Genomic DNA, 13,106 nt, shown 5'->3' on the forward strand with positions numbered 1-13,106 from the left:
TAAGAAACAGCCATGACTGAAGGCAGAACTTCATTCTGGATTGTTAGGCTTATTGATATTAACTAATATATTGTTAAATTAAATTACATATATCTGTTACAAATAATTCTGTCAAGAGAAAAAACAGGGAACCTACACATTCTACGGATCCATGTCCTCTGGTTCAGTCACAGCATTATATTTTCTACAATCCTCCTGTGAAATTTTCATCTCTGATGTTCCATTTGCTCCACAAACTCCCTTTGGGGCCAACTTTCCTCCCTGTTGTTTAGCTATCCAGAGTGCAAGAGATGCTTCATGCAGCCACTGATATGCCATGCCATCTCTGGGATATTTAGCCAGAATGTCATCACCTCTTGGCTGAAAGACGGTCCTGGCTCCCAGTACAGAGACCTCTGTGCAGCCATCAGGCACACCAAGAAGTTCCCATATTCCATTAGAGTCCGGTTTGGATTTGACAAGGGAGGATTCAAGGTTAAAGTACATACTTCAAAATACAGTATTCTTAAGACTACCTTTCTTTTGTTTTCTACTTTTGAGGTTTCTGAATATATTTTCATGTAGGAATACCTCTCCAGAAAATTCCAGCATCACCTCCAAGAAGTGATAATATCAGTTACTGAAAGAGGATTTTAAGAATCAGAATTTAAATTAGAAGCTGATTCATTATACTCAGATTTATCAAAACCCAACTAGTTCAAACTACTGTACTCATCTTCCCTATAACAACTTCAGGACTTATAACTGATGCATAAAAACATTGCATTTATATGTATTTCAAAAGTACAGACTTCTTATAGAAATCCATATCTGATGATTACCTTTAATAAAACAAGTGACTATAATATAAACACCTCTCTTTTAGGAATGCATGGGAAAAAAAAAAGGCGTCAAAAAAGCACTGCAAGTTGTTCCACACACCGAATCTATCTCCCCTGAAAAGTGTGAATCTGTTCACAAGCATATGCCAAATTTTGTACGGGTTGAGCCCAGCAGCCCAGAGAGGGAAGGCTGACTAGGCAGTGTTCCCAAACACATGCAAGAAAACAGCCAAAGAAAAATAAAGAAAAGTCTACCTACTACTGCTTCAGTTATGCATATCTTGAGTACCTCTTAAAACAACCATTGATAAAAAGTACCAGCATTCAAACAAAGTAACGTTTAATTCATTAGCCTTTTCAAGTTGAGCTCCAGATGAAACTAATATGCACAGAATTACCTCAAAAAAAAAAGAAAATAAAGCTAATCCTTCCCCTATTTCTTAAGGAAAAATATATTCAGATAACATGGTATTTCACAATACAAATGCTAGACTAGTTTGAATTAGTCAAGTTCAAAAAATTAATGTAATTCCAACCCCCCTATCATGGGCAGGAACACCATATATACTGATATATATAAAAATAAACAATAAAAACATTGACATTTCCTCTCCAAGTTTGCAACAGGTACATTTACATTCATGTATGTCCCCCAAAACCAAAAAAATAAAAATTCTGTCATATACATAAAAATATGTTCAGAGTAATGTATTCCCTTACTGACATACAAAAAAGAAACACCATTTGTTCTACAACTACCTTACTGCCTTGAGAGAAATTATGTTTTTTAAACTCTGGAACACGATATTATAATCAAGCACTAAGAGAACTTAGGGTATATATATTTTTATTAAACCAAACTACTGCAATGCACAACACTTCACATTGTTTCAGCAAATTAAGCAGCTGAATGGTATTTCTTCGATAATCAATACTCTTAACCTTACACAGGACTACCTTAGTCTACCCACCATTAACACAGATTTTTAATTTGCTTACGAGTAAATGCTTGAACTAATCAATTTTATAAAACAGATTATATGTATCTTTGATTTCCCTTTATTTATTTGGATGTTAATAACTATGTTTTAAACCAGTATAGTTAAAAAGGACAGACACTTTGATCATACATATAAAGCCATTTTCCTACCAGTAAGCAGTGCCTCATTTGACATATGTTTCAACATTTTTTTTGAGGGAGAAAAACAGAATTCACTGGTGAGTAATGTTTTAACAATTTTTCTTTAATACATTATTTTAAACCCAGGCTGAAGTCAACTGATAGAGCTCAAAAGCAGGCTATTACACCCTAGAACATCTACATCATTACTGCATGTGCAGAATAAAAGAATGGGTGGGATAAGGAAACTGCACCAGTTCTTGTTTTCTAATCATCAAAACTGAATATGCCAGAATTTTATGGGAAAATCAGATGCTACTTAAAATATTAATTATAATCTTTCACAAACAATACAACATGATTGGTTTCCTTATTCCTAAACACTTAACTAGGGAAGATCATTGCTAACTGAAAAAAAACAGGGTGAAAAAGCTGGTATATCTTTTCTGACATGACCTCAATATTTTTATACTCATCCGTCAGTGGCAGGTCACCACTGTGAAGTCTCTCTATTAACTAGATCAATCTGGGAATTGTTCTGAGTTACAGTGCTTCCAAGTATGTTTATATTTATTAGGAACGATGTCAAACAGTCTTCTAGTTCACTACCAAGAGCATTTTAAATAGAATCACAGAACTGATGTACCATGAGATTTAATGCTGCACTGAAAGTGTGGAGTATTCTTTAATTTTAGCTTTATTCAGATAGAAAGAGCTTACTGAAGTAGACCTAACTAATACAGTGTGTATCAATAGTATATACCCTATGTACTGCTTCAAAAAAAAAAACAAACCTGAAAAATTAGTGCTGAGAAGTTTATAGTCCAAGAAATGGATAAAAAAATGACAAGTATATTAAATGAGAGCAATCTCCTTAAATATCTCTGTGCGTGTACATTTAAGTAACATGAAAAATTAGGTCAAGTAACCATGCATGAAATAATGCAGTAGACCCTCATCAGATGAAAATTAGAGTCCAATATATGACCCTTGCATATTTTGTCTAGACAAAACTTTACATATTAATACTAGATATTGGGAGGGTTGGTGAGGTGGAGGGTGTGGCTTTAAAATTTCACAATTACTACAGTTAATGAATTTGCAAAGGTTCTAAGGAAAAAATCCTCTGAAAGGTTCTAAGAGAAAATCGACAAGCCACCACTGAATACAATACACTTGTTGAATAAGGCTGAATCAAAGATAAATGAATTTTCTGATTTTCCACAGTTTGAGAGAGGTACATATGCACCTGTCCTGGTGGCATCACAGTATTCCTCCCAACAAATCTACTTCCTACTAATTTTTTCTAATGATGAAACATGACACCCTGATTCAGGTTTACAGCTTACAGATAATGTGACAACGTACACAGAACTACTATTGCAACATTAAACACTTTTACATCATTTTTAGTGTGCCACATTTAATAAACTTCATTTAATGTTCAAGCTAAATCAGTTAGCATTATGTTCTAAACACAGTGGCTCAAAATATTGAGCGATTTCATGTCTCATAACCAACAAAATCATTACCGCTCCCGCACAATGACATGTGTAACAAATTCACAACCTCATGCTGAGGTGGAATTTCTTGCACATCTGTTTCTGCCCCTTGTCCCTATTGGCTGGCACCAGTGAGAGGAGCCTGGCTCCCATCCTCTTGACACTACCCTTTAGATAGTTATACACATTAACTAGGTCCCCCCTTAGTTGCCTCCTCTTGAGGCTGAACAGGCCCAGCTCTCTCAGCCTTTCTTCATAAGAGAAATGCTCCAGATCAATTCAGAAGGTCTCTGCTGGACTTGCTCCAGAAGCTCCATGTCTCTCTCATACTGTGGAGCCCAGAAATGCCACAGTACTGCAAATGTGGCTTTACCAGTGCTGAGGAAAGGGGCTGCATCAGCTCTCTCAACCTGCTGGCAATGCTCTTCCTCCTAATTCACCCCAGGATACTGCTGGCTCACGGACAGCTTGTTGTCCATCAGGACACCCAGGTCCTTCTCTGCAGAGCTGTTTTGCAGCAGGTCAGCCCCCAGTCAGTAATACTGGTGCCTGGGGTTATTCCTCCTCAGGTGCAGGACACTGCATTTGCCTTTGCTGAAGGTTCTTCTCTGCCCAAATTCATGGGAAACCTACCCTGAAATCCACTATTCTGACCACCGTTTCCATATTTGACAAAGAGCTACCAGAGGTAAGCCCATCAATCAATATGTGCAGACACAAAAGTAGGTATGTAGCTTACCACTAAAAGAAGCTCTTTTTGAAGAGTGGAGCAGAAAAGGCAACTATTAACCACTGCACAAGTGAGCTCCTGGGTGCTTAAAAATTACATTTGAGAAAGATCAGTCAATGTGTATGTGGTGGTTTGAAACTCCCAAGGATCCGATTTTTAAGTTCAAGCCCCCCTCCCACAGTCTGCCCCTGTGAGAGGGTTTGGTGATGGTATGGACTTGATATCTTTTTCACTTCATGTGGAGAGTTTTCAGACAAAACACAACTATTCGTTATTGGGGGAAGGGAAAAATATTTACAAAGGTTTATTTACTTACACCTACATATATATATATATATTTACATTGAATTAAAGTCCTCTTTTCCTTCAATAAAAGTCCAAGAAGGAAAGAGAAAAGTCTTTCTGTCACTGCACAGGCCACAGTTCCTTCGTTTCAGTTTTTTGTGGCACTGGTTAGTGTCCTTCATTTTCCTAAGGCAGCAGATTCAAGTATGGCAGTCAGGATTTTGGTTCTTACTTTGTGGAAATTTCAACCCCGAGCCCAAGCCTTCAGGGGATCTCCCTGTAGATCTCCACTCCTCTTGGGGTAGAACACTGAAGGCAGCTTTCAATTCAGTCTTACCAAAGCTCTTTTGCTCTGTCTCGGCTCGCCAGCATGATAGAAGCAACAGCAGCAGCAGCAGAGGACACGGGCACCTCCTCCACACTCTGTCCTGGCTCAGCTCTCAGAACGACTCCGGGCTTCTCGGCTCCTCTCTCTCTCTCTAGCTGCTGCTGCATTTTGGGACTCCCTAAAGGTTTGGAAGTCCACCCCTGCTCTTCAGCAGGTGTCTGGGTTTTGGGAAAGTAATACAGTCTTACCCCAAACCAGCTCTGTTGAGTTTTCCTCTGTTTCGTTGCCAGCTCTCCCTCCTGCAGGAACATCTCTGCGTCTCTCACCCAGCTTCACGTTATCTTGTTGCTACTGACTATCTTTCTGGCTTTCAGCCATTGCTGTCTCTGTTCAGGACTGCTCTGCTGCTGCTTTCAATGTCTTCTGCTGCTGCTGACAGTAAGGAAATTCTTCCACCTCTTGATTACGGGACCTGGTCCAGTTTTGACACTACACCGGGTCTCCCGTAGCCTCAGCTGGGGCTGGGGGCTCTTGGCCCCCAGAGGGGCTCACTGGCCCCCTGCTTCCTCGTGGTTCAGATCATGGCTACCCACCTACTAAAACTACTTCACCACCTTCTCTTCCGTTGCTGTGGGTATGTAATTTCCGTAGGGCGCATATGAACCTTTGATTGGTCTAGTATTATCAGTGGGGCAAACCATTACTGCCCCAGAGAAAAGGTTTTTCAAACCACCACATTCTAATACAGCAAGAACTCTAATTAGACTGCAAAACATCAGTAGCAGACGTAAGCCAAATACAACAGAGTGAATCTGTGTGTGCTGTGCCCACATCATGTGATGTGTCCTAACAACCACAGCACATGAAATGATGTCTGAACTAGCATCCTTTAGATTCTCTGGGCACGAAAAATAAAAATTGTCTCCTACCGTGTCACAGCAGACATTAACCACAACAGTGGGGAAAAAAAAAATAATCAAAAATTACAGTCTCATTCAGCATGTTCCAGCACTTTTCTAAGCTTCTTTTTTATTTTGCTCATGTTTCAGCTTTCCTTGGGCTTTCTACAATAATATCCTTTGGTTATCTTCTAACGATCTCAACATAATTCTAACAAATTAGTATTTTATCAGATGAAAACAAAGCAAAAAACAGGAATATGACCAGATGAATCCTCGCCAGTCTGGTTAAAGCTAAGATACAATGATGACTTATTCAGACTGTAAGCAGAACTTGAAATATATTAATTGCTTGAACAAAAAGATTGGTCACGTAAACCAACCAGAATAAAAACAACACATTCACTCTGGCCGTGAGACTGTAAAACTATCTCGCTAACACACCGACCTTATTGTGAATGAAAGGAAATACAATTACCAAGATACGTTACCACTTCACTAGGTAGCACAGAAACCAGTGGGATCACTAGTCCAACAGATTAATTTCTAACAAAATATATTCAATGACAGTGTGTTTTGAAAGCACAGATAGTCTGCACAGATGTAATTCCGTTTTGGGATAACAATCTTCTCTCTGAACTTACTCATCTATTAGGATAATAGCTACAAGCATTCTAGTGCTTGTAGGCACAAAGGTGCGAGAAGAAAGCTGAAAGTATGGAAAGGGTAAAGCTCTTCAAACTACTACACTCCCAAATATACATTAAAAACAACACAGTTACATCAAAAAGAAACACTTTTTAAACAAAATTTTAACTGATGTTTACTCTTATGTAACCAAAGTAAAGTAATTCAACTTGGAACACAGATTCAGCCAACATCAACAGAATAACATGCTTTTGTGGCTGGTTTTATGTTAATAAGTATGCTTGGTTTTCTTATGTATCAACAGGACCACTTTTAATACCTACTATTAAGCAAAACAATCCATTTATAGTATATTTACTTATAGTACACTATGTTCACAAAGGAAAAAACCAAGACCTATACAAGGACCAATAACAAGAGTTTACATCATAATTTTAACATCACTGAACCTACTCAAACGGTCAACTCAGAGAAATTCAAAAAACCTGCTTAGTATTTTCCAGGAAGCATGCTGTCCCAAAAGTAATAGAACTACAACAAAGTTTGACTACTCTGTTCTCTGTGTTTCCAATATAAGTTATCATTTTCCTTTAAGGTTTCAGAAATTATTATGAACTGTCAGGACATATACTCGATGACTGATGAATATTTTATCCCATATCATGAAAGACTAACTACCACTTCAATGACAGTACACAAATAAAACGAAGACTCAACACAAATCATCTAGGAGTCTACTTTGGCTCAGTGGCAACTGGGCAAGCACTCATGAACTTCATGCTTTTGGGAAAGAAAATCCCCTCTGACTCAAAGAAAGATCGATTGTAATAATATTGTTTCAGTGCAACTACCACAGAGAAACAAGAGAAAACACACACACAAAAAGGATCACTGGCTTGCCCGTTTTGTAAAAGATAGAGAGAGATGAGAGACAAAGAGTAAAAGTAGCAGAGAGAACTAAATATGTATCATAGAATGAAGCAGAAATTGTGATTTTTTCCATATGAGGAAACTGTATATGTACATATTTATCCATTTGTAAACCTACACAGCAATCTACATAAATAAATATCTACACACAGAAAGAGATCCTCTCACTCTCTCTAGTTTTCTACTCCAGACAATGTCATTCCAGGCAGGAATCTGAATACTGTTAAGGGTCCACATACCTACAGTAACAAAAAAGAAGTTAACACATAATGGCATACGTGTTTGTTAGCTGTAAAAGCGCATAGTGTAATCCATGGCATTTATAGGCTCAGCAATTTGAATACCAAATGCCTCCAATTCATAACTGAAGAGAATTTTTCTACCCGCCAGTCCTGAAGACCCACTCCAAGACTTGAAATTCCAGCTGGGATGTTTCTTATTCAGGTATCACTTCCACAAAGAGCTGCTGCAACTGAAATTCAGCTAAGTCTTAATTTGGAAAACTCCTCCTTAAGGAGACTATCCTTTCCTTTTTTACTTCTTAGAACCTCAAAGAGATAAATGGTTACATCAAGTAAATCTGTACAAAGAAACAAAATTCTTAGTACTAGCAGTCAATTCTCATTACCCCAAATGTCAAGAAAGTATGATAGTGCTCATAGAAATAGTACAGTCTAGCAGGCCACAAGAACCTGATAGTGTAGGTAAAAGTAACTGAAAAGGCAAAAGGAACATAACTAAAGGCAAAAATGGCCAACCAAACCATAAAATTAATGCTCTCACATTGGCAAGGAGTCAGCCCCAAAGCCAACTGTGGATAAAACCAGAAAAAACAATGAATGTCCCTTGTAAAATTGTCATGAAGCACCTAGGCATGCAGCAAGCTAGACAAGTTTCATAGGCAGCGTTACTATTAAGTAAAAACATCTCTTGAATCAGTGGGCCCAAAACTTTCAGTCAAGTACAGCCACCAGATTCAGACAACAGGAACTAGACACCCTTCAGATCTTACTCCACAGCCTACTCTTTGGGCTCTAAAATGTCTGGAAACCTAAACAAAACAGGAGTGGCTACCACTACGTAGCAGCACTCTTAGAAAGGGAAGACATCCTGTGGCAAGTCAAGCAAAGTAAGCATCTATCCTTCCAGTCTTTTCATGCAACAGTTGGGTCTACAGCTGACTGAGCTTGTGAAGATAGGGCAGGTGAGATACAGCTCAGAATAAGCAGACTCAGCTGGTATCTTAACTAATCTAAGGCCATTTCTACAGGAGAATCTGCCCTGTCCATATTAGCTGCACTTCTTCTGACAGTTTTATTGCTCTGGAATATCTTATATTAGTAAATGAATTACAAGTATAAGGGTGCAGAGAACAGGTCCACCTTTAAGAAGAGAGCTGAAGAAGTGTGCGGTCAGCCTTCCCCAGGCGACAGCAAGGCAGCAGATCCACTCAGAAGAGAGAACCATCCTGAGAAAGGAGGGCATCTGGACCCAATAAGAGTAAGCAGCCTTGAAATTCCACTGCTGGCTTTTTAGTTTCACAGTGCTGCAACACACTGATTTGGCTAAAGAGATGGCATTAAATATTGAATATCCTTGTAATACATAAAACATAACTGCATATATGGCATGCACTATTCATTGCTATGCCATATATGGGATATGCTGAGATAATATTCAATGCTGCTTTAAAAAGTCTTTCAAATATTTCCACAACCCACTATTGTATAAGTATGTTTGAAAAGCAGGAAAGTATCCAAATATTAAAAAACAAAATAACACGTGGTATGCATTTATTTCATGTTTCTTGTGAAGTCTATGTAGTCTCTCTCCTCAACCTGCCACGCAGCCATACACTTTAAAAAAGGTATTTTTAGGTCTTCACACAGGTGCAAAACCAACTTGAGTAAGAATAGTAGAGACAATTAGAAAAACTCCAGCATGTTCCCCTCTTTAAACTTCGGTACACTTGCAGCAGAAAAATGCATAAGACCTATATGGATTCTCAGTCAATACTGTGTAAGAGTAAAAAAATTATTTACAAGAGAGAGATAATAATTATAAAATAACTCAGCACCTACATCTACCCCAAGCAGGAGACACAAAGAATGGATATTTACTGAAGGAACAGTTTTGCACTGATGTGAAACAGACCACTTGTTTTTCCTACTTTAACTTTCTACCATTAAAGAGATGGTCACTTTTTTCCTTTTGAAAAAACATTAGTACAAAAACACTTATGGCTTATGAATAGCCAGCTCTACTGGCTTAGTTTGTGCCAGCTTTTGAGCTAGGAGAAGAAACATTTCACACATGTTCTCCAAGGATAATACATAAGTCAATAATCAAGGTGGTTTCACAGACAAAAGCAAATCATAATTTAAAACAACTAGTATGTCTCAAAATGGCATACGCTAGTGTATAAAGTTAGAAACTGTTACAATTTTTTCTGCTCCTTGTGATAGGGACATACACTTAACCGCAAGGGACACCACGGCACAAAAAATGACCATAAGGTGAAAGCTTGTCAGTCTTCTGCCCATCGACGGCACAACCCTTTAACTTTTACTTGGTATTTATTATTTCCAAACCTTTTTTTCCCCCTTCTGACAATAATGAAAATGCTACACAAATAAAAAGGCCATTCCTGTACTAACAAATGTCAGCTAGCCTGTCTAAAAACAGTAGGGACGCAAACTTGTCCCTTCAGGAACACCGAACAAAGCAGGCTATCTTGAGTTGTCCGTATAAGGAATATCTGCTCCCGACAAAATGTCGAATATTTCAGAGCAAACTGAAAGTGTCTTTAAGGGGAAAAAAAAAAGAGGGGAAGGCAGAAGGGCTCGTGAAAACAAAACACCATCTCATAAAAGGAGGCAAAGTAACACGCAGCGTCCGGTATATAAAATCCACCACTAAGGGCCTCGCAATGAGAGGCTCTCAGCTCTCGCAGCTCCAGACCGGGAGAAGCTAGGAGGCCGCGAATCCTCCCCACGGCTCTTCTGCCAGGGATCAGGAAATCCGGTGCCCGCTCCCGCGCACCTGGAGCGGGTGGCCGGCCGGCCTTACCTCTGCGTCCGGCGGAGCCGGCTACTCCGCCGCAGGTGGGGCAACGTGAAGTTGGAAAGGAGCGTCCAAAAACTGGGGTCCGACATATCCATTGTCCTGCGCTGAAAAGCTCAAAAACTCAGAGCCATAGTACGAAGAGGAAGGGGAGGAAGGGACAACAGTCCCGGGAGTTCGAGAGAGAGAGCGGGAAGCCCGCCAGCCTCCGAGGGGGCGGAAGGAGAGCGAAGGTAGCAGGCAATTGAGACCGGCAGAAACTTTCCCGTGCGCCTTCTCCGCGGGCACCGCCCCGCCCCGCCCCGCCCCGGCAATTGGCGGCCGCGCCGCTCCGCCCGCCCCCCGCGGGTCAGGCGGCACGGGGAGGGACCGGGACAGAGACAGGGCAGAGCACCCCCATGGGTCAGGGGACACCTGGCAGAGCCCAGGGCAGAGGCCCCGCGGATCAGGCGGCACCTGGCAGAGCCCTCCAGTTGGGCTCGGATCTGCCGGGCACCGCAAACTAAAGACCACGGACGCTCTGTGCCGGCTTACGTGTGTATCCATTGCCATGGCTTCATGCCTATCCCTGCAGAACTGACGGTACAGGTACTTAATTACCGTTTGTCACACTGGCTACCTGCCACTCCAGACACCAGGAGTTTGCTACGGAAAGCTGGGACACCTGCCTCCCTCCCCTGCCAGCTATAGCTTTTGGGAAAGCTATCCTGAAACACAAGCTGGCAAAAGAGGGGTACGGAAAGGCTCTGAGTACCTTTCCCACTCAAAAGAGTGACCTAATCCCTAAGGTACTTTGACTCATTTCCTCCCCTTCCTCCTCCCAATTTTCTTCCTTGGCTTCCCTCTTCGCCATTCCCCAGCTGCCTTCCAGCTCAGCTGGTTTCGTTCCTTGACTCCTCCCCGTCACCGGCGTTCATTTTAGCCTCACGTGTGCTGACTATTGTCCTCAGTCTTTTCACACCTAATTCCAGCACAACCCTCAAGCCCTCTCCTCTCTCCTTCTGCAGCTGTCTAGAATAGCATATTTCCTCATATCTCTGCAGTACGCAAATAAAAGTGTTTCTAAAATTACTTATATATTGTCATTCTGTAATGCCTAACTCCAGCTGTTGGAAGCAATGGTGGTTAGGTACAGAAAAACAATTACTGTGCCTTCAAAAAAATTAGGAGGTTTCTTTTGTGGTACTTAAACATTTCTACTTGCCTTTTCATTTATCTGAGGGTGACATTTAAGGGAGTTGATCACATTTATGGTTATGGAAACAATGCTGCAATTTTTGTGCTGAGACTATTTACTTATTTTACTGAAAGCATGAATCCTGCATAATCTCAACATTGCAGGTGCTGTATCTTGGGAAAACACTAACTACTGTGATAGTTCGCAGCACTGCACTCTAAACCTATGACACACTGTGCTTAAATCATCCACAGCTGTCTGTGCATAGTAGTAGGAAAATCACATAAAACAAAAGAAAAATCTGATGTAAACACAGACGAGTCCATCACTTGGGTGAAAGAAAACTCATGGCGCAGAATGCTGCAGCACAGAGCTAGAAAGGCTCTCATGACACTTGGAATGAGACAACTCTCAGGATACCAGCTCAGCATGTTTAACACAGCATTGCAATGTTAGCCCTCATTGTGAAAAGTCCAGAAAGACACACTGCAAAGGCAGAACGAGTGTTCTCTAACCAACTAAAACGTTAATTTTTGGGGTGCAAAGGAACATTATCTTGGGATAGCTTTACAAGTCACAGGTACAGACTATCTTATTCAAGAAATGGGTTTAGACAGGCATTTAGTAAGGTTACCACCACAGGCCTTAGTACAAATCCCCATAAGACACCATGTCTATCACACAGGAAAAGTTTCAGTGCCCCCACTGCCCTGAAAACTCTCCCCTCTCCTCACTCTTCTAAGAGGCAGTTGGAGCAACAAAAGCAGTTCAGTTTCCATAACTCTGTCAAGCGCATCACATGTGGGGGTGATGATGGAACATGGAGGCCAAAAATTACCAATCTTTTCTCTTGTTGGACTGTAATTTAACTCATGATTTCTTTGTGAAAATCTTTACCACTTTATCAATCGTGACGTGAAGCCTCCAATTCTGAAATATACTCTAAAAACTTTTAAAAATTAAGCAAGACTAGCTATCATACTGGGGGCAAAGACCCACATGAAAAAATATGATAGCTGCTGGCAAGTAGACAAATTCTGATGGAAAAAAAAAGTTTAACCTTTCTATGTACAACCAGAGATGATTATACCAAAAGCCATTACACAGACCTAGATACTGCAATCTACATTTCATGATCTGAAAAGTTGGATTTTTGCAAAAGCAGAAAGGAGTGGAAAAACTCTAGGCAACAGCTTTTACTCATGTATGTAGCAGCAGAGGGTATTATATTGTTGTGGCTTAGGAATGGTGTTCCCCAGTTTATGCTCCCACTGAGACTCTCCAAACCAGGTGCCACTTGCTTGCCCCCCCCTCCCCATCTGACCCCTGTGGCAGGATGGAGAGGAGAACTGGAGGCACAAAAGGTTAAGATAAGAACACGGGTTAAGATAAGAACAATTTACTGGAAACAGCAGTGAGATAAGACAATGAACAGTAACAGCAACAATATTAATGAAATAGGGTGCAAGAAAAATTATTCACATGCAAGTTCTCACTCCCAAAAATACCTGACTGCTCCCTCCACCATGTTACCCGATCCAGAAGGGACCCTCCCACCCCCAGAAACGTCAGGAGGTGGGTACGGAATAACCTCTAGGTCTCA

At 40.6% G+C, this 13,106-nt stretch overlaps 1 protein-coding gene across 10 annotated transcripts in view; it reads right to left on the minus strand.

Moving 5' to 3' along the window:
• MAST4 (microtubule associated serine/threonine kinase family member 4) overlaps positions 1–13,106 on the minus strand; it is a 292,509-nt gene that overhangs the window by 91,934 nt on the left and 187,469 nt on the right. For 2 of the 10 annotated variants that reach the window (XM_027671424.1, XM_027671422.1), the window contains exon 1: positions 10,333–10,542. The exons of the other annotated variants lie outside the window; for them this stretch is intronic. In XM_027671424.1, coding sequence (XP_027527225.1) covers positions 10,333–10,424 — 92 coding nt within the window. In that variant the 5' untranslated portion in view covers positions 10,425–10,542. Of the gene's footprint in view, positions 1–10,332; positions 10,543–13,106 lie in introns of those variants that run through there. 10 annotated transcript variants of the gene reach the window in all.

Source organism: Neopelma chrysocephalum, unplaced genomic scaffold, assembly GCF_003984885.1.
Source record: "Neopelma chrysocephalum unplaced genomic scaffold, ASM398488v2 Primary Assembly neopelma1_97102, whole genome shotgun sequence".
NCBI classification, from domain to species: Eukaryota; Metazoa; Chordata; class Aves; order Passeriformes; family Pipridae; genus Neopelma; species Neopelma chrysocephalum.